This window comes from Haemorhous mexicanus, chromosome 3 (assembly GCF_027477595.1).
Source record: "Haemorhous mexicanus isolate bHaeMex1 chromosome 3, bHaeMex1.pri, whole genome shotgun sequence".
Classification (NCBI taxonomy): domain Eukaryota; kingdom Metazoa; phylum Chordata; class Aves; order Passeriformes; family Fringillidae; genus Haemorhous; species Haemorhous mexicanus.
The window spans coordinates 72,999,564-73,021,373 of NC_082343.1; the positions used below are offsets into that span (position 1 = coordinate 72,999,564).

A 21,810-nucleotide genomic window follows, 5' to 3' on the forward strand; every position below is an offset into this window, starting at 1 on the left:
GTTCATCGTTTAAGTAAAACATTTCTTGCAAAACTGCCAAGTTCCAAAGGTGTGTTATATATAGCCAAAAAACATAACTGCTAGAAGTGGCCATAGGTTACAAAACCAGACTTCGCTCTCCCACTTTTTTTAAAAATTATTTTTTAATCTTTGGGAAACGATTTGGTTTACTACATGCTGTTAGTCGAAAAGGCATGTATGATTTGGCAGACTAATGTAATGTCTTATGTGCTCCTGTCAATTTCAGGGAAGATAAAATCTACAAGGATACTTAATTAAAAAAGAATGCGATGTCTGTTTTATAAATCACTGCTGCCATCTGCCCCGCGAATGCGGAGTATGGAAGCGGTCTTGTGTTTAACCAGCGTGGGAAAAAGCCTGGATCTGAATTAAACCAACTTACTGAAATAACTTTTTTTTTAAAGTACAGGCTTAAGCCTAACGCGGCACCAAACACCGGCGTTTCCTACTTGGCGCTGTGCACAGAAACCCGCGTTAAGGTCACATAAAGGCGGGCGGGCAGCGCTCCCACGGGCGCTGCCAGCTCCGGGCAGCGCCGAGGGCCGGAGCCTCCCGGGCCGGGCAGAGGCTGCGTGCGGGTGTCACAGCCCGTGTGTGCGAGGAGCACTCGGCGCGTCCCCGGCTCCGCCCGCAGGGCTGCCCCGGGCTGACCCGCGGGCACGCCGGCGTGGGGACGGATTTACGGGGTCGGTGCGGCTGCGTCCAGGTTCTTGGGACCTGCCGGGCGATCTCTCCGCCGGCCCGGCCGGAGCCCGGCTCTCCCTGGGGATGACCCGGATCCCCCGGTTTTGTCGCAGCCTGGCGGTGGCGGGACGCGAGTGGCGGGTGGGTGTTGGGAAGGCGTGCGAGGGGATGCGGGACCGTGTGCCCGCGCGCGGCCACGTGCTCACCGCCACCTGCCGTGGGCACGCGCCCCCCCCCGCCGCCTCCCCCGCGCGCGCACGTGCGCGGCCCGCCGCCTGACTCTCCACGCGAGACCGCGCGGAGCGGCCCGGTCGCCCAAAGGCCGGGGAGGACGGCGCGGGGAGCGCGTTTTCCGTGCGGCTGTGGCCGCCGGCAGCGAGCGCGCCCCGTCCCCGCCGGTCCCGGCCCCGTCACGCGGGGCCGTGTCCCTGAGCGGCGGCGGCCCCACGTGCGGGCGCGGGGTCCCTGGCAGGGCGTGTCGCGGGGCGGGCGCGTGGCACCCCGGGCGGCGGGGCCTCTGCCCGCGCGGCACCGAGTGGGCGGCGGGGCGCGCGCGGCGCGGGGGCGCGCGGGGTCTCCAGTGGGAACCGCGCGCGTTCCCAGTGGCAGCGCCGGGGAGGGCGGGGGGTGGGGAGCCAGGGGACGGGGGAGGAGCGGGCGGCTCTCCCCCCCACCCCCGCTCCCTCCCTCCCCTGCCCCTGCCCCGGGGCGGCGGGTGGCGCTGGCCGCGGCGGGTCGGGGCTCGGTGTCCTTGTGCGGAAATGACACACGGTCCCGTCACGTCACGCGAGAGCGCAGCGCGCGGACCCTCGCACACAAAGAGCGGGGGGGAAGCGCGGGCTACAGCGGCGGCCGCTCCAGCCGCCCCCGCCGCCCCGGGGCTCCCGTGGCCCCGCGCGGAGCAGAGGTAAGTCTCGCGGCCGCCGCTGCTGGGGACGGGCGCCGTTCCACGCACCCCACGGCGAGCGGGGAGCGCCGCCCCGGCGGGTGGGGGAAGAACGGGGGGGGGGGGGGCCGAGCGGGGGAGGCGCGGGACCGGCCCCTCCCCCGGCCGCCCGCGGGCCGGGGCCGCGCTGCCGGGGCCGCGCGGGCGGGGGTCTCTTTGTTCGCCGCTCCGAACGGCGCTGCGGCGGCGCGGGTCGCGCGCGCCCGGCCCGGGTGCCTCCATCCGCGGGGCTGGGGGAGGGGGACAGCGGGGAGCCGGGGCGGAGGGGGCAGTAGAACGCTCACGCCGCCGTCACCTCCAGCCTCACCTTAACCCCTTCCCCCTCCTCCCCCACGCGCCGGCCACATAGATCCGCCCGGGCAGGGTTCGGACCGGAAGCACCAACCGCCGCCTCCGCCTCGGGCTCGTGGGTCTGACCGCGGAAGCGGCCGCGGCCGCGCCGCGTGCGGGGCGCGCGGGGCGTCCCCCGCCACAGCGCCCGCCCCAGGGCGGGGCCTCGCGCCGCCGCCGCCGCGCGCGCCGCTCCCACGTGGCGGCCGCTCCGCCGCCCCTCGGTAGGCGCGGGGGGAGCCCCGGCCGCGCCCGTCCCCGCCGCGGGCCCGCCCGGGCACCGCCCCGGGGCTTTGCGGGGCCACGCGTGCTCCGGGAGCCAGGGCCGGGGTCAGGGTCTCGCCTGTCCTATCATACACGGCAGGAGGAGCAGCGGGCGGGTGGTTGCGCTGGAATTCGTGTCGGTTCTTGCTAGGTCGCGCTCTGAGGGGCCCGGTGAAGGGCACTGCGGGGGAACAGGTCGCCCCTGGCCCGACCGTCTCCCGCCGGATCACCCGCGGCTTCCCCTGCCCTGGTCACCCGCTGCCTTCCGCCCGGATCACGCTCACTGCCCCTGCCCCGATCACCGCTCGCTTCCCCTGCCCTGGTCGCCCGCTGCCTCTACCCTACTTTTCCCTGCGGTGTGTCCACACAGCCCTTTGTAAATAGAAGGGAACAAACTCTGAACCAGCAGAATGCGAGCCGGCCGCAGGCCAACAGCCATGTGACGGCTCCCACATAGCGTTGACGCAGTCCCAGAGTTTTTTTGGGTTGAAGTGTGAGTAGGGTTTGTCGCTGCCACCTATAAACACAGTGTATGCCTGACCATGGGGCAGAGACGTCTAAGCAGGGAAAGAAAAACCTTTTCCCCTTTTCCAGCTTTAACGGTTTACATCTCATAAAACAGTTACCCATCTATGCTCATACATGTTCTTCTTATCTCCTGCTAAATCAAACTCAGTATTGGACCAACTGAGTTTTTATATTTGCTAAGTATTTGCATAGGTTAGGTAAGTTCAGTGGATAAAAATAAACGGAAGGTGAATGAAGTTTGGAGGAGAACTTAAACTGCACAAAGTTCAGATGGAACAGTATTTTAAAATAAAAGCAGAGTGAGAGGGGAAAGAGGAAAGCAAAATGTTTTTAATAGACTAGTGGAAAACACGTGGTTGAAGAAAAGACAAATTCATGCATTACTGCTGGAAATAAACCAGATTAGTGCTTTGCTGACCTCTGCAAGATTAAATTGCTGTTTGGTAAAAGTACAGAGGACAGATTGAGAAAACTGCAGTTTTAGGCAAATTGTGAGAAAACTGAAAACTGAGAAGAGTGATTTTGGTTTGTTGGGTTGTTTTTTTTGTTGTTGTTGTTGTTGTTTTTTGGTTGGTTAGGGTTTTTGTTTTTTATTTTTTAATTTGCATATTTAACTTAATTAAAATGAAATATGAAGGACCCAAATTAAGAACATGCCCTCTTAGTCCTACTGGAAAAACACCCTTGTTGCAGGCTGGCTTCAGTGGAGATTTGAGGCTTCATGTCCTGCTCCACAGGGCAGCAAAGGAGGTTTTCAAAATATGAAAGTATAGGGATTTTTATTGTCCATAAGAGTAGTGCTTCCAACAACATCAGCTGGTTCCTTACAATCTTTTTCTTTGTAGTTTTAGAACTTACTACTCATGTATTTGTAGTCAAAATGCTTGTAATGTTGGAATACTGTTTTCTACAGTACTTAATATTACAAGTGTCAGTACTGGATGTCAAGAACAATTTATTGAGAAACAATGCTGCAGCACCCTGTTACCTCAAAATGAAGAGAATAGAAAGTGTTTGCTTTTAGTATTTCATATGCTGTCTACTTGCATTTCTCTCTTTGCTCAGTTAAATGAGGTAACATTCAGATGTCAGTTTCTGTAAGATGGGTGGTCAGTTTCAAATAGCTTACCTGGCTTTTGTTTGGTAGTGGTTTTTTGTTAAGGTGATTTCAGGTATTGGACTTCTTTGACCCTCTGCTTCTTCAAAATTTATAAGGCCTTGTCCAAATTCTGTAAAATTTGTTATCAAATCACTGGCCCATAGACCTGAACAAAAGGCAAACATTGCCTTTAAGAAATACATTTTCCAGCTCTGTCTTGGAGTGGTATTTATGTCTAATTTAGTTGAATTGAATTTGAGTTGCATTGTTTTTTACAAATCAGAGGAATAAAATCTACCCTGAGGAGAATTGCAATATTGAAATTATTGAACCCAGTGCTACAGCTAGGAAATAAAAGATGCAGATTACTTGGCACCCAAAGCAGAACACAGAACTCGCAGTTCTCTAGGTTTGCTTCTCAGCTCAGCAGGGGAGCTTTCCAAGAGAGCCTAGAGAGCAGCATGCACCCTGAACAGGAGGCAGCTCCTGGGCAGCCTGAGCAGAGGGCACACACCTCCAGTCCTTTTTGACTCTGGGACTGTAGGGCTGGGCATTGACAATTGTTATTTCCTCTCATTATTTCCAGCTGTTCTATAGGAATCAGTCTTCTAAAACATCGTGAGGGACACACCATTGCCAGGCACTTGGAGCAGCCCTCTGCTCACCTGCTGTGTGGAAGGGGACTGCTTCCACCTACCCACACCAGCTTTCAAGGCTCTGGACTTCCCATGGGAATCTTTGGTTACTTTCTGTGGTTCACCCAGTGCATGTTAGGAAATATAGGCAGAGAGTCTGAGACAGGGAGCAGGACAGACACTTGAGTGTTCACTCAGATTAATTGATTAATCATTGTCAATTGCTGAGTATGAATATATGTATAGTGCTTTTGATTGCTTTGGGTAAATCATACTCTAGTTACCTAGTGTAATACCATTGCAATTTTGTGATAAAGTCCTGTTACAGGATGGTGTGTGTAAGAGGAGGTGCTAATTTTGGCTGTTAAACAGCGGTTGAATGTCCACGTCTTGTAAAATTTAGCTAGTGTCATCTCCTTAAAAGATCAGCTTTTTTTTAATGTTCCTCATTTATTTAACTTTATTAGGATACCTATGCTGTAAGAGGGGTGTTGTATCTTTCACTGCATGCTGAAAGCTAAGGAAACTGAGCAGTTTATTCTGTATATGTTATCAAACACATATTTAATGCTACAAGCAAACATCTGTGTCTTAATATTTCCCCAAAATGTAAAAGAACAGTTGACCTCTTCAGAAACAACGCTCAAGAACACTTTTCATTATGACCTGAGTTTTGTATATGAAGCAGTGTACCACCGTGAGCCTTTAAAGGGAATAAACTTAATACACAATGTCTCAATCCCTGTGTTTTTAATAACATTGTTGTAGCCAATAATGAAGAATTGGGGACATTCCTGCCAACCTACATGTAGAAACTAAAATACTTAGTGGGATGATGTGCATCCAAGAAGCAACTTCTATGTTTTTACCATGTATTAGTGAATTGAACAATACAATGTTATGCGAGGAGTTAAATTCTAAACAGCAAGCTTCTATAAAACTGATGATCATTATTGTTATTATTTAGTATCTTGTTTAAGGTAATGATTAATTTTTATTTATGATCAGCATTAACAAGTGTGATGAAATCCAAGTTGCTTTCCACATGCAGCATGTGTACAGTTTTATAGTTTCCTGTGTGGTTTTCACACTATTATTTTTCATTTGTCAGAACTTAGTACATTAGATATGGGAGTTCAAAGAATACAGAGTTACTTTAGTTACAAAATCAGGACGGCAGTACTTTTTTCTGGTGGAATTTGTTTTGTTCCATTTTTAAGTCAGGATGTGAAAATGATCAGTCAGGCTTTCTTTAAGAATGATTACAAAGGCAGAGAACTACCTTCATCTTACATGATGAGCAGGATCTTTTCTCCCTATATTGTGCTTTAATAATGGTCAAAATCATAAGAGGGGTTGGGAAAGCATCCTTCAGGGCAAACACATGAATAATTGTTAGGTGGTAAACAGGAGGAGGAGAATGTACATTATGGAGGATTTAACTTATGAATCAGTTAGGATTCAGTTTTGTTTTGTGTATCAATAACTAGATACACCTTATGCTACTTTTAAGGAGCAATATGCATTATACTAGATTATATGAGACTGAAATACATTCCGAGTATGAGTAGCAATTTCTTCCCTTACTCATAAAATCTGTTGTACCCCAATACTTTAAATCCTTAAGGCTTCAGTGCATATTTTGTGTAGGTACATTTTTGGTAGATGGTTCACATTTTCTGTTTTACATGCAAAAGCAGCATCAGGGTGGTCGTTAACACTAAATGGACAGAGAAACATTCCAAAACCTTGTTTTTAAGGTGTTCTTCCATGCTTTGGAACTCCCGGCACTGCCCTATGCATTGAGCTTCTCTATTAACCATGGGTAATACTATTTCAATGTGGAATATCATTACCAAAATGATACAACAGTGCAGTTAAGTGTTATGACCTGGTACATTTTTGGAATAGAGGCAGATGTCTAAGCAAGAGTAATTGAAGTAGGAAGTGTTAAGTCCCTTCATTGAACTGTCTTGTTCATTGCCTAGTCTGATGAGAAGGGAGAGCAGGATCTGTGGGAAGGAAATTTGTCCAGTAGTGACAGACAAGGTGTTCCAGGACTCCCCTTCTTTCCCTACTCCCCTGGATCTGGCTGTTGACATAGCTGTAGGTGTTTGGTTTGTTTTGGAATCTTTCTTCCAGAGGATTCAGCAGAAAACAGGATGCAGTGCAGCATCTGTCTGTATCCCAGCAAGATAAAGCTGCCAAGGCTGGTTGCTCTGCCAGCCACAGTTGCAGGCATGGGCTCCCAGCTTCAGCACAGAGTGTTCACTCTTTCCTAGAACTTGCTAACAGCTGTCCTCTAGATGGCATTGAGTAATTATTAGGCTGAGGGTGATAAGTATATTTATCTTACATTTTGAAAAAGATACATGTAAGATTGAAATATGTTTTATATACATAACATGATTAGGAACAACTGTTGGATGTTTGCTTTACTGTATGTATTTCTCACTCCATTGCTTTTTTCAGTATTTTGCCCCAAGATCTTTTAGACTTTTTTTTTACTCCATCCAGTTTTGCTTATTCTCACAGTCTGGGCTAGAATGCTACCTCAAAACAGACTTAGACATTTTTACGCTGCTACCTCTTTTAAAGAGGAAGTAATTATTATTCGTAAGTACTGATGCACAGCAAACAATATTTTAGCAAATATGAATTGTTTTATCTTTAGTGGACTGGAAACAATCAACAAAATTGTTGTTAATCTTACATATACAGGCATGCATGCACAGACACACTCAGAAACAGATACCGCCTTTCCCCCTTTCCATAAATCCTAATTTCCTGTGGAAGTGATGATGCCGTTGCTCTGTTGGTGCCTCTTTGTTGGCTCGCTAGTCACTCATAGGTCCACTGTGACCCAAATTTGAAGTGAGATAGTGGAATAAATAAGGTATCATTAAATAGTTGAACCAAGCCAGTGGCTTGCTGGTATGAGGAGAGATTTCAATTCCTCCTTTCCAGCCCAAACCTTGTGCATACTCCTGAGCTGAGCCCTTTACCTCTGAATTACCAGGAAAGTGACCCAGGAAAAAAAGAAGCGGGTTGGTATCTGACAGTTTATCAAGATGGAAGGTTAAGGTGGGCACCCATGCTTGACCAAGGGAGCAGGTGGGGCTGCAAGGCAGGAAATCAGAGGGACAATTGAATCCTGTCTCTTAACAAAAGCTGTTATATGTTTGATGTGCTTCATTTTCTCAATATCAGAGTTCTCACAAAGAAGACAGGAAACTAGATAAGGAAAGAGTTTATTACTAGGGCTCCCAAAAATGAAAAAAAGTTGGAGTTTGTGCTTTTTTTGACACCAAAGACCTCAAGTATGGAACGCAGTCTTCCTAGGCTTCATTGGTTCTGACACTGATTTTCACTATTCACTTTTAATTGTATTCTGCCAGTTTTCGGATTAAAAAACCTCAGAAGTTAACACTGTATTTCAAATTTGTGAAACAGTGTTTTAACTCATTGTTATTTGACCTGAATTCAGGGTAGCTTTGGCCTTCCTAATACTGTTTCCTTCAGAAAGTTAACTGTCTCTGCTTTAATTTTCACTTTTTTCCAGTGTTAAAGAGTGGCTCTTCAGATACTCATTTTTCTTCTCCTTTTAGTTTGATTTTTTTCTCTGATAGGAATTCTTCTAAAGCATTCTTCCTATTTGAATAATAGTAATAGCAGGAATTAGAAAGACAATATAATTCCATATATTCCCACCTAAATATTTTGTGTTGTTTCATCCACTGCCACCTTTTAATCTTCTCTTCTGGCTTTGTGGTTAACATTTTTTACTGTTTTGCTCTGATAAAGTAGTCTAGAATTACATGAAAAATCATTTTGATCTCCATTTTAGAATATTCTGTAGTGGTATTGATAGATTTGCTTACTGTCACCTCAGGCCCTCACAAAAAGATTGTGTCACTCTCCCTGAGCACTGACATGTGTTGGTCTTGTACCACAGCCCTCAGAGCCACGCCTAGTGCAGCATGGAAAAGTGCAAGGAAGATCCAGGCAGTAGCTGTCAATGTATGTGGGATATCAGGGCAAAATATGAACTGTTAGTTCAGTGGGATTTTCTTAAGGTCCAGGAGAGCTTTTTGATGGTGCTGTGAGAAGTAGACTGCTGTAGGATTTTTCATGAAGAGCTGTAGTTGCTTTGTCTAAATCCCTAAATACTGTTGAATTAATAAGACCGGGTATTAACCCGTGTCAGGGCTTATCAGGTGGTTTAGAAGTTGGTGCAGACCACTTAGTTTCATGCTGTTATGTTTAGAGAGTTTGCAGAAGTTTAGGTGATGTGATTATGGTACTGTTAAGCTGGCATAATTGATATATGGATCAATTCATAAATGCAAGTCCTGAAATAGGGAATTATGGTGGGTAAAAGGATAAGGTATCTGGGGGATTTGTAGTAGCTCTTCATCCAACTGAGAGAGACTTATTTTTATACATGATGATGAAAACAATCTCATTTTATCCCCTTGGGGATGCCCTTTACAAGGCTGTATGTAGGAGCTATGTGGAAGATCAGCACATCAAAGAGTATCTTGGCTTCAAGGGTGGCCCAGTATAAGCTGATTTTATAAATCTGTGCATCTTTTGTTTGGGTGCCACCCATTGTAAATCGTACAAAATCTAATCCAGAATGGAACTTCATAGTTACTATTACAGCCATCAAATTGCCTACAAATTGAAATTCATATCTACAGAGCATTCTAGTGTTTACAGAGTTTTTTAACAGTATTTTGAGATGTAAAAAAAAAAAAAAATTATTCAGGAGAGAGATACGGACTATTTTTCTCTCCACAACAGATTCTGTCTTTCTCTCCCCATCTTTCTTATCAATTTCATTATAATTCCCACTCCTGGACTATGTGTACACTTTTGATTGACTGGTTTTATTGACTTTCACTTGTAAAGCAATAATATTCTGGGGCCAGATAAGCATAATGCTGCGTGTAGAGGAGCATGAGCAGAGCGTGACAGTTTGCCAGTCACCCGCTCACCAGTTGAGAGTGTCAGTTTGCAGCTGCATGCCCTGTAAGGGTCAGTGATATCTGACTAAGTTGTTTGCTTTGTAGATCTCCAAAGATTTAGAATATCTTTTAGGAACACGTCCAGAGATTGATGTTTGCCCCCAAGTAACTTGAAAAATTAGTTGTCAAGTAAACAGAAATACAGATGAGTTTTTCACGTGGGAAGTAACACTAAAATCATGCTAGCATAATACATATATTTGGTTTTCCCTACAAAAACCACATTTTTTAGAGGCTGACAGAGAAAAAGGACTGTGTGCATTATTCTGCTGGAATTGATGCAATTTATACCAAAAGATCAAAGATTTTAAAATAAAAAGTTTTCAAATAAAAACTTGCTCCAGGATGTATGTTACTATTAATGATGAGTTTTCTTTCTGTGATGACTTTGTGTCAACCACAAGGACAATATGAAAACATTTGACTGTAATAATAGTGGTTTTGTACAGGGGGAAGACTTCAATACCATTAACTTCCATTTATATACTGCCAAGACACTACAGAGAAGGTTTGAATGACTTTTACGTTTCTCTGTACCAGAAAAGGACATAGAGTTTTAAATAGTGCCCTACCTGATGTGTGTTATCAACAATATAGTTTACCTGTTGACGGGTCTATAGATGGCCATGAAAGTTACAGAAAATAACTAGTTATTACAAACATACAGACTGGAAAGACTGGGAGTCATCTGTGGGCTGTTAACTCAATACTTCTAGATGAAAAGTAATTGCACATAGAAATGTAGATATTCCCTGATTCCAGAAGATGCTGATATTTATTTCTGTATTTTTGTTTTATTCTTTAGTGAGATAGAAGATGAATTCAGCTGAAATCACTGATGATGATGAAGGTAAAATATTATACTTTGTATAATTTTTGATCAGGCAAAAATACTTGTTGATTTAAAGCATTTGTCACCTAATAAACAGTGCAGTTGGATCAAGGCAAATTACACTAATGTTTTTTAAGAAGTTTTCTAAAATAGGGCATTATCTTTGTTAGTCATTATTATTTCTGCTCTACATCCTTCCTCCCCTTCAAAAAATCTTCCTCCTGTAACATTATTTGTTTATACTTTAGATTCTTCTTTGTAGAAGAAACTGTCATTTACTGGAAAACGGAATGATTTGAGTTTGATGTGGCCCTAATGTACAATTACCGTAGAAGTCATAAATTAGGTTCTTCAAAACATATTTTCATAAAACAAACCACAGGATATTATAGTAAGGATGTCATGGTTTTCTGGAGAGGGTGCTTTATCTTTCTAAACATTCTATTTTTTCAGTAAAAATTCCTAAAAAAAATGTGAAAGTAGAAACAGAAAATGAAGATGAAGCTCTAGACTGCTCAGTAACTTCCAGATCTGCTGAGAAACACTCACTGGATGGTGCAGTGACTTGCCTACAGGATTCCAGCAAACGGAAACAGACCTCCATTGGCTGTGATGGGTCAGGAGGCCAGCAGGATGCCTTACCCAGCGTGAAGAAGAGACGCTTTACACAAGAGGTGACTTCTCTACACATGACTGTGATTTTTTGGTTCATATTTCCTAGGCTAAATTCTCTGCTGCTATAAGTAGAATGCAAGTCTTTTAGCTAAATTTGCATTGGTAATGAGTTTGTTGCAAATGTGGCTAATCTTAAACCCGTTTGCACATGGCTGGGTATTCTCTAAATAACATGGAAGTGATCATATTTATGAAATACAGTTAATAGTTATAGATTAATTCATTTGTGTGAATTATATTTTTGTTGTTCAGCAGATAACTAGGAAGGGGCAGTGACTTGGAGTAACTGGGCATGACTGATTACAGTCCCTCTCCTGTCACACAGTCCCTCAGCTTGATCCTGAGTGGTAGAATCAGGGCTGTAATTCTTTCTTCTGTGACAAAGATTTAATGTCAGTAAGACCAGTATAAATTACTGTATTATTTGAAGGATAAAAATGCAGGGATGCAGAAGATTTCAGTCATATCAAGAGTGGAATGTATTACAGTATCTGATGTGGCATCCAAGCTTGGGACAATCCAGATGTTTCTCTAGCCAGTGAAGGAGATGCCCAGTCTTTTCCATTATCCTGACCTTGTGTTTCACCTCTCTAGCAATGATGGATTTTAATTAATCTCTGCTGAAATTGAGCTAGTTTCTTTTTGCCCTTGTTCTTTTCAGTAGGGAGAGCAATAATCATCTGTTCCTAGAAAAATCTCCTGCCTGTGGGAAAATTCATGTGATGTTGTCCACTCTCATCCTTCCTATGCAAGATTAAAATTCTCTTTTTTTCAGCTCTTCTTCAGGAGTCATCTTATATTTTTGTTGTTCCGTTTGAGAGTCCAGAAAGACTAGTGTCCGGTATTGGATAGTCACATCTCTCCTGCCACCATCTAGAGCAGTATAATGACCTCCTGTTTTTCACACTCAGCACTTTATTAAAATAACCTAGATTCAAATTCATCCTCTTTTGAATAACTTCAGGCCCTGGGTTATATTTAGTTTGTGACCTATCCTAATGCACGTATCCTTTTCTGCTCTTCTGCTACCTAGCCAGTTATTCCGTGTTGTATTTGCACATTTCATGTCTTCTTTATAGCCATAGTTCTCTGTGATTCTTTTTCTTGACTATCATCTCTCTGACTTCTTACGGCTGTTTTTTTCCCCTGAATGCCTGTGGTAGGTAGGTTTTAATCTTATTACATGGTTTCTTTCTTTTCCTTTCTCTTTTTCTTTTTACAATTGTTTTCCTTACATTCAGATTCTTAAAAGAGCTTTATAATGGTCTCTGAACTGTGCTTGCTTTGCATTTTCCTGTTTGCCAATAATAAATTTTAAAGTTTAATTTGAAATTTATTAAAACTTTGGATTTATAATATCAGAAGTTTACCCAGTAATAACGATGAAAATTCATTCTTGGCTGACCCCAATGAATCAGCATGTTTAGTTAAATAACCAACCAGAAATAGTCCCTGATCTTAATAGGATTTTTTAAGTCAATTACTTCTCTAGTACCAATATTTTGTTTTAATTGATGACTTTATTAACTATTTCTATTTAAACAGTGGAAAAATCTTAATTATTCTAAAGAATGTTCTGCTTGTATATTTTTACTGCATGTCATATAGGCATCTATCTATGATATAAACAGAGCTGCACTTCTTTTGGGCTGGTAATTATATTACTAAATTACTTTTTATCTGAAGACTTCGCTTTTTTTTTTTTTTTTAAATTTTGAATGCCACTTCATCATCAGGAATTAATTTTCCCTGATTATCTTTAAAAAAACAATGTGTAAAAATTGTAAGTTTAAAAAAGTTATGTGCAGGACTTTTCCATATTGTTATGTGCCTGAAAGAGTCTATGTTTCTTGCTTATGTATCTATTTATTCTTTACTCCTGTGCTTGAATATTATGCACTGTATTCTTACAGATATTTAGACTTTGTTTATTAAGCATAACAAAGGTCATAAATGGACTTGAGCATTGAGCAGAACAATAACTAAGCAACTTTTAAAACTTGGCTTAGGATTCCGAGAGAATATGTGAGAGAGTATTTCACAATTTCTTGTATTGGTCGATGTTTTGCAAAATACTGCACTTTCCAAATGTTCATAAAATGTTTAGAACATAAAAACTTGGTATGCAACTGTAGCATAAAAAGCAGTACTGTCTTACATACATTGAGTCTCATAGAACAATATCTTTGCTTCTTTTTTGATAGTACTTTAGAACTGATAATCTTAAATGGGTGCAGTATTATCTGAAATTCATGAATGTTTAAAGATCAGTGTTACAGAAAACTAATTAGTTAAATTGGACAATTTACAAAAGCCTTGTATTTATGGTGTCGATAGTGCTGTTCCCAGATGGAAACCATAGACAAGATAATTAAAAGCAAAAGAAAAGAAAATGAGAATGCATCTGAACTAAAATATCCTTAAATATTTTTAAGGCCCAAATGTTTTGTCATCTGCTAGGAGAACACTAGCTATATGTTTTTGAAATGCAAATATTCTGAAATGCAAATCCATCCCACAGCCAGATCCGGCCACTGGGAGCTGCATTAGTGAAGGAAGAGGTTCAGTTGCTCTTGTAGTAAAGATCTTCTGTAGTTCTTAGCATGAGCTCCAGAGCACCATGTCCTAAACTGAGACTGCAATCTTTAATGATCTTACTGTCAAAGTAATGAATTAATGTTCTTTAATATACATTCTAATATTGATTTGGCCTGACTTTGTGTGTGCGGTGCACATCAATAGAAGTTACCCTCATATTGCCAAGTTTTATTATTAATTAATTAGGGAAAATAAACAGCAAGAGGTCAAATGAGAACTGACAGATACCTGGTGGCCCGTGGGAAGCTATTTAGCAGCAAGGTATTTTAGTAGTAGAGCAGGAATTGAAAGAGGCATACGCTGTTTCTGAAGGAATATTTGGTATATTTTCAGTTAATAGGAGTGTTAATGAAAGAGCAGCTTAGGTGGTAGGTCTTACTAGTTGTATAAGAAAAGTTTTGTTTTGTTCTTTAGATGTAAAATAGTAAAAAGCTTTGTAATTCAGTTTGTGTGCCTGACTGGGGATCAGTATTGTGCACATTGTCAGTGGAGATTTTCATGGCCTGCTTTTAGGTGATGTCTATGCAGAGCTCTGTTGTTACCACCTGGAACTTCCTCTGTTTCTTCACTGTCAAGTACAGGTAGTGTTTGACAACTTCAGTCCCAGCTTAGGAGCCTGCAGTTTGGTGGGGGCAATGTGGATTTCAGTTTGCTCGCAGTTCAGTCGCTGTTCTGGCTTTATTATGAGTGGGACTGGAGTGGGACAGTCTTCTAACTGGGACCTGGAAACCAGGTGTCCTAGGCACCATGACAGCCAGGGATTCTGCACACTGAAATGCATCTCCTTGGCATTACATTTTTGTTTGATCATCTCTTCACACAGTTTTGGATGTGCAAACACAAGGTTTTGTATGTAGGGTAATGCGGTGTGAGTGAGAGCAGAACTTGGAAACAGCTTCAGTTTAATTGAATGCTGGTTTCTAAACTTGGAGTGGAAACCAGTGTATTCTTTCTGAGTCTCCTTTGAGTATACATTGCATTAGAAATTAAAAAATAATTAGATTCAATTTGTCACTGCAGTAAGCAGTTGCCAAGTATGAGTACACATAGGGACCACATTGATTTCATGAGTTACAGTTCTGTTTCTTAAGAAAGAAACCTTAATTCAAATTCCTCACTGTAGGACATAATGGGGCCTTCACTAGAATTTCAAATTTCTTGTGGCTCTCAGCTCCGACCTGAAGTCTGTGTTTCATTTGTTTTAATACTTGAATGCAAATTCTGTAGTGTTTTATCTAATTCATGTTCTATAGAACAAGACAAGAAAATTGTTTCTGTATAGAAGCATCTACAAATCTGGGAGTGTTTTCTCATGTTTGAATTCTTTATGTTGGACTTTGATTCTGTTGTATCTGCTTAATTTTTAAGAATTATTTGCAATATCCATGTGTTTGCAAAAAAACCCCAAATCACTCAAGCCCTGCATATCTACTGTGCGATGATGAAAATGCTTGGTTCCAATTTCAAGCAATGAGGAATAATTACAAATAATTGAGAACATCAAGTCCTCAAGAATTCATTACTAGTTTAATATAATTTATATAAATTTCTATAGTTTAAATAATTTAGAAAGTTAGAAATCCATGAGTCTAAACTTCCTTGTTTTTCAAAAATAAATAAATCTTCTGTTAGGCTTCCTTTAAAAAAAGATACTGTACCAAGGTACTTTCCACTTTTATAGAATAGAATGCCTTTTAAAAATTAATTAATTTCTAGGATTTGTTTGTTACTTCTGCACCATTATAAAGAAATTTTTTAAAACCTGTATATAAACTTTCACATCAGAAAAAAAGAGAATAAGCATATTTTTTGTGGTTTATAGCCTTTGTGACATTTTCAAAAGCTAACCTGAAGAGAGTGCTGGAATGTTAAATGCAGTTGTTGGAGGCAATGGCAAGGTCACAGGACTAGGAGTCAGAAAATCTAGATGCTATTCTTGGCTCTGTTGCTGACTTGTTGCCACCCAAATTCTTGACAGCCCAAGATCCTCGTATGCAAGGTGAAGCCTAATGATACTTAATTTGGGGGAGTAATTAGAGCTCTGTGCGTAGAGAGTACTAAGAATTATTATTGCATTTCTATTCCACGGAGAAAGCTATAAGCCAAAAAAAGGGGGGAAAAAAGGAAACCTAAATAATTCTTTACTGTGTTTTTATTTTCCCTAGTGAACTTATTAATTTTTATTGTTTAACACAAGTCCCCTGGAGAGAATTTGACTTTGCATATTTATGTAACAATGCCTGCTTAAGGAGCATATATTTATAGCTAATATTTTTAAGGGAGTCTTACTAATACAATATTTGTTCATTTGAAGGGCTCCCTTTCAAACATGAGGAACAGAGATGCTGGCTCACCCACTCAGGTAAATGCAGAGCAGCCAAGCAAGAACAAGAATTCTAATGTAACATGGCTCTGTGAAGAAGAATCCTTCAGTGACATAATCACTCCATCTTATAAAAAACCTCTCTATGGCATCTCACACAAAATCACAGAGAAGAAGAACCCACCAGGAGCAGAGCAGTTTGCTTCTTACGACTTGTTTGAAAAAATCAACCCCAGCAGTCCCTCACAAATTCGGACTTTGAACGATCAACGCAAAAGAGACTCTGCCATTGCAGTAGCAGCAGCCACAGCAGATTCAGAATCAAATATATACTCTTTGATACAGAAAATGTTTTACACGCTCAACACGCTCAACACCAATATGACGCAGCTTCACAGTAAAGTTGACCTGTTGTCTCTGGAGGTTAGCAGAATTAAAAAGCAAGTCAGTCCAGCAGAGTCTGTTGCTGACTTCAAGCCTCCCCCGGAGTACCAGCTGACTTCTACAGAACTCAAACAAATCATGGATCAAAGCACATCAGGCGGAGACCTGGCTTGCCGGTTGCTCGTGCAGCTCTTCCCAGAGCTCTTCAGTGACGATGAGTTCGGCAGGAGCTGCAGTGCATGTGGCTTTCTCAACAAAAGGAAACTTGAATCTCTTCATCTGCAGCTTATTCGTAACTATGTGGAAGTTTGTTATCCTTCTGTGAAGAATACAGCTGTGTGGCAGTTGGAGTGTTTGCCTCAAGTCAATGATTTTTTCAATAGATTTTGGGCTCAAAGGGAAATGGAAAACAGTCAGCAGAATGTGCAATCATCCAGTTTTTATGAGACTGAGCAGGTCGAATCCTCTCATTTTATGGAGGATAAAGAGCAGGAAGAAGCTTTGTCCTTGGACAGGAGTAATGTCATTGCCTCAGATTACATGCTGGATGCTCAGGATCTCAATGAATTTTTAGATGAAGCTTCTTCACCAGGAGAGTTTTCTGTTTTTTTGTTACACAGACTGTTTCCAGAACTCTTTGACCACAGAAAATTAGCTGAAAGGTACAGCTGCTTTGGAGACTCTGGAAAACAACTGCTGGATCCTCATCGGCTTCAAATAATCCGTAGGTACACTGAAATTTACTTTCCAGACGTGCAAGAAGAAGAAGCCTGGTTGCAGCAGTGTGTTCAGCGAATAAATGATGAGCTTGAAAGTACGTATATGGATGGAAGTGAATGTGACCAGATGAGAGATGACTGTTACGATTCTTCTAGTTTACCAGATGATGTATCAATCATAAAAGTGGAAGACAGTTTTGAATATGAAAAGCCTGGCAGACGGTCCAAAAAAATTTGGCTTGTACCCATAGATTTTGACAAACTTGACTTTCCCCCTCCTGATTTTGATGTCCCTGTCCCGGATTACCTGTTGAACAAAGAACAGATTAAAAGCATATATGAAAGCAGTCTTTCCATAGGCAACTTTGCTTCCCGATTACTTGTTCTCCTATTTCCTGAACTATTTACTCATGAAAACTTACGGAAGCAATACAACTGTAGCGGATCTTTGGGCAAGAAACAGCTTGACCCCACTAGAATTAAATTAATTCGACATTATGTGCAGATACTGTACCCCAGAGCAAAGAATGACAGAGTGTGGACATTGGAGTTTGTTGGGAAGCTTGATGAGAGGTGTCGACGAAGAGACACGGAGCAAAGGCGCTCATACCAACAGCAACGGAAAATCCACGTGCCAGGGCCTGACAGGAGGGAATTTCTCACCTATGCAATAAACCCTGAGAGATTTCGGGAAGAATTTGAAGGGCCGCCACTGCCACCGGAAAGAAGCAGTAAGGATTTTTGCAAGATACCACTCGATGAACTTGTTGTTCCTAATCCAGACTTCCCTGTGCCTTCTCTGTATTTGCTGTCTGACAAGGAGATAAGAGAGATTGTGCAGCAGAGCCTGTCGGTCGGCAACTTTGCTGCCAGGCTTCTTGTAAGACTCTTTCCTGAACTCTTTACTCCGGAGAATCTGAGACTGCAGTACAACCATTCAGGTGCTTGTAATAAAAAACAGCTTGATCCCATCAGACTGAGACTGATCCGTCATTATGTGGAGGCAGTTTATCCTGTGGAGAAAATGGAAGAAGTGTGGCATTATGAATGTATACCGAGCATCGATGAAAGGTGCCGGCGTCCTAACAGAAAAAAGTGTGATATACTGAAAAAAGCTAAGAAAGCAAAAAAAGTGACAGGCTCTTTAAACTGCTAAGACTTTGACCACTAAATTATTGTCAAGAGTATGCTTTGGTTTAGACTGAAGGGCCTGTCGGGAGCTGAAGGTTCTCAGCACCTGGGACAGTCAGGCACTAAATTTGTTGCGTTTCATTGTGAGTGTTGCATTTCTGTTGGCACCGCAGCAGTGGGAAGTGGCTGACTACATTTGTACATGGGTAAAGACCATCAGTGATAGCTATCAATGACTCGCTAAGAGCATGATATTCACTGGTGCAAATACATGTATTGAAACTATTGCTCAACTCCCCATTTCTGCATCTTCCTTTTCTATCACTTTCTAATAATAAAGAATTTTTTTTTATGGTTGTGCTCTTCAAGAGCAGTTGTTCATTATACCATTATAAACAGTATTTTTAATTAATTCAGATTTTTTACTGAGTTTAATTTAAATTTGAATGTGCCATTTTCATTGGAAATCATTGGAATATTAGACTTTGCTTTTACAGTAACTTCAGCTTCGCACTTGTTTTGTTCTTCATGATATTGAGGTACTGGAAGTTATAATACTGTGTCAAAGAGTGGGTCAGAATGGTGTCATTTGCATTTTTGACTGTTACATTGGTTTTATTTCTAAAATCAAGAACTTCTGTTGAAGAATTGAGACATGAGCATAGAAACCATGGGAATGGGTTTGTTTTTTTTCTTTTGCATTGACACCACAAGCTTGATCCTGCCCCCCTGAGTTCTGTTATTGTTTTGTCCAGTGTAACTGCTGGAGTAACTGAGGGTTGCTTGTCTTGGGTAAAGCCAGCAAAACAGACCCAAGCCTGTACCCATGGAATCTCTTCCCATCATCTGCTTGCCACCCTGTTTGTAAAATAGCAGAAGCAACAGCAACATCAAAAAGACCTGAAACAAGAACTTTAAAAAAATTTAGACCTTACTTTCTATCAAAATCATGATTCCAATGATTTCCAGTGTTGATATTGAATTTCATATATAAAAAGTATGTGCAAAGATTGGTTTTGTGGTGAAATCCAGTGTTTCAGGGTCCCAGCATATGAGCTGTGGTAATGTAACTTAGTCTTTCCATGAATGCAGCAGCATCTGGATATCTGGGTGTAGGGATATGGAGCTCCCTCACTTTGCCAAATTGTTTTATTGTAATTAGTAGCTCTTTGGAGACATAACTGTGTATGTTTAACTTAGGTTCATATGGTCAAGTTTGCATCATTAATATCTTCAAATGTAACAAAGACCATCCAGAACCCAACATGAATTTGCTGTATGACTTGTCACTGGAGAGTGCTGCTTTAAAACTAGTTTTCTCTTTCTTTAAAAAAAAATAATAATACTGATAGAAATGGTGAGAGAGAGTCAATTATGGATTCTTAATACAGTAAAGACAGTGGTTGCCTACAGAGCATCACTGGAACACCTTGGAGCAATTGTTGATGTTCTCTGTGGTCCTTTCTGTTGTTTACTTAGATGGGTCATAGCAAATTTTAAGTCAGTTCCAATGTAATTTTCTATTTTAGCATTTTTAAGGAAGTACAAAATATTTGATATTTTTACTTCAGATTTTTAGAATATATTGTTCGTAGACTCATATTGATCCCTTTAAAAGGAAAACAAAATGTTTTTTCCTGATGGCAAGAACTAGTAAATGTATTGTGTTAAACTGGGAGTAAATCATAGTTAGTAGCGTTTGCTCATTTTGCCCATATGCTAGAAACATTCTCAGAGAATGTATGAAAAAAAGTCATGAATGTACTAAACAACACATTGATACTGTTTATATCCATTTAAATGTTTCCTGTTGGTTTACGTAATAGCAGACCATACTCAAAATGGATATCAGAGCAAATACGGCTATAATAAATTGAAATAATTTTACCAAAGATCAAGAACTGATAACACAATGTCTGCATCTGTTCATTTTATTGCATAAATTTGTCAAATTGAATGTATCAGAAACCAAGACTCTCTTGTCATTGTATGCTACCTAGAAACTCTGTGAAATTTTTTTTACATGCACTTTTATAGGATATATAAAGTAACAGAAGATCTTAACAGCTGTTTAATTTGTGGTTCCAAATGGCTGGCCAAAAGGTAAGAAATACAATTTTATTTTCTTATCTTAATGTCATATGTTTCACCACTTAGTGATGTCAAAGCTCCCCGAAGAATTAAATATATATTGAACTTTTTTACAAGGGATAGATGTTACTAGCTAGCATGCAAGTTGGAGACATACTGGCTTTTACTGTAGATGTTGATATTAAGTCAAAAAATCAGTTAATTGATGTTATCTAAAAAGTAGTGAAAAAAACAATTTGACAAGTTTGATCATAAAAATGATAATTTTTGAAACTGGGTATAAAAATATTTTGTGTTTTTTTTTCCTCTTTCTATTGCTGTGTACATTCCTTTTGTCCAAGTCTTCACAACCCTTTCCTGATTCGCTTGATTGTATGATTTATAACTGATATCAAGAAAATACAAACATATAAATAGTGGCTTAGTTCACTAACACAAGCTCTTGCCGTGCCTCTGAAGTACAGCCACTTCATCCAGCTGGTCAGTCTTGTAAATATATTAAAGGTATATTATTTTCATACAAGAGAAATGTTGTCTGGTGATTGTTCAGGTACAAGCAGGATTATTTTCCTACAAAGTCTCTTACTAACGTCTGAGATAACCTTAGGTAGCAGGACAAATACATAAAGGAAAATACCCCAGTTTGCTGCAGCCATTTAAAAAGATTTTTCTGTCTTTCAGACTTCTTCTGTTTAAAAGAATAAACTTAAAATTTTGGAAGTAAAACTGTGATAGGAGGGTTGCTAGATATTGAAGTATTGGGCGCGTACATAGCCATGCACGCTGAATTTCTATGCATGGGCGTTACTTTCTACCTACCCAGTTAAGGTGGGTATCAAGTGTCTCTACTTGTTACAGTGTAACTATATCAGCTTTCAATAAGTATTGAATTACCCATTTCTAAGCTTTCTAAAAGAAACAGTGTAGTATTGTTATTTATTTTTGCATCTTATGCATTTTCTGCAACTAAAACATTTCCTTAGAAATTCTGTAAAAAATACAAATCAGCACATAAGAGGGAGGTGACGTATACACCAATCCATTGCCTGTTAAGTGTATTCTGGTGACAGAATCAACAACAAATGCGTTGGCAAATGAGAAAAATCTTTACTTGAAATCACTTAGTTATGCTGATGCAGTTCAGCCAACAGTGTCTCATTTTCTAAGAAATGTTTGTGACTTTTAAATTATCTTCAAAATGCATATAATTTATTTTTAGGTACATTTTTAAAAGTCTGTCATTCATTTCTTTTAAATTATTGTTTGATGTTTATGCTGTAGCAGTGAGAAACAGAGTTGTGTGCTCAATGCTCTACAAAGGCAAACCAGATCTAGTTTCATGCTGGAAGGGGCTAAGATGAATTCTACATCCCCAGGAAGCCCAGAAAATAATGTACACGTTTTATTTATAATTTATTTTCATTCAGATTTCATTTTGCTGATTAAAGCAATGTGGAACAGCTGGAAAATTCAATGTCTTAAGCTTGCCTTGAGGACAGGGCATAAATTGACAAGTGCTC

At 41.1% G+C, this 21,810-nt stretch overlaps 1 protein-coding gene across 2 annotated transcripts; it reads left to right on the forward strand.

Annotated features, from left to right (window-relative positions):
• The first annotated feature begins 690 nt into the window (after positions 1–690).
• BEND3 (BEN domain containing 3) lies at positions 691–20,819 on the forward strand. Of its 2 annotated transcripts, none has more exons than XM_059842342.1 (4): positions 691–846; positions 10,343–10,387; positions 10,823–11,043; positions 15,957–20,819. In XM_059842342.1, exons 2-4 carry the CDS (start codon positions 10,354–10,356, stop codon positions 18,222–18,224), a joined length of 2,523 nt encoding a protein of 840 aa, XP_059698325.1. In that variant the 5' UTR covers positions 691–846; positions 10,343–10,353; the 3' UTR covers positions 18,225–20,819. The 2 variants fall into 2 exon arrangements, with proteins under 2 accessions (XP_059698325.1, XP_059698323.1); XM_059842340.1 differs by lacking the exon at positions 691–846 and adding an exon at positions 1,391–1,612.
• The last annotated feature ends 991 nt before the right edge of the window (positions 20,820–21,810 follow it).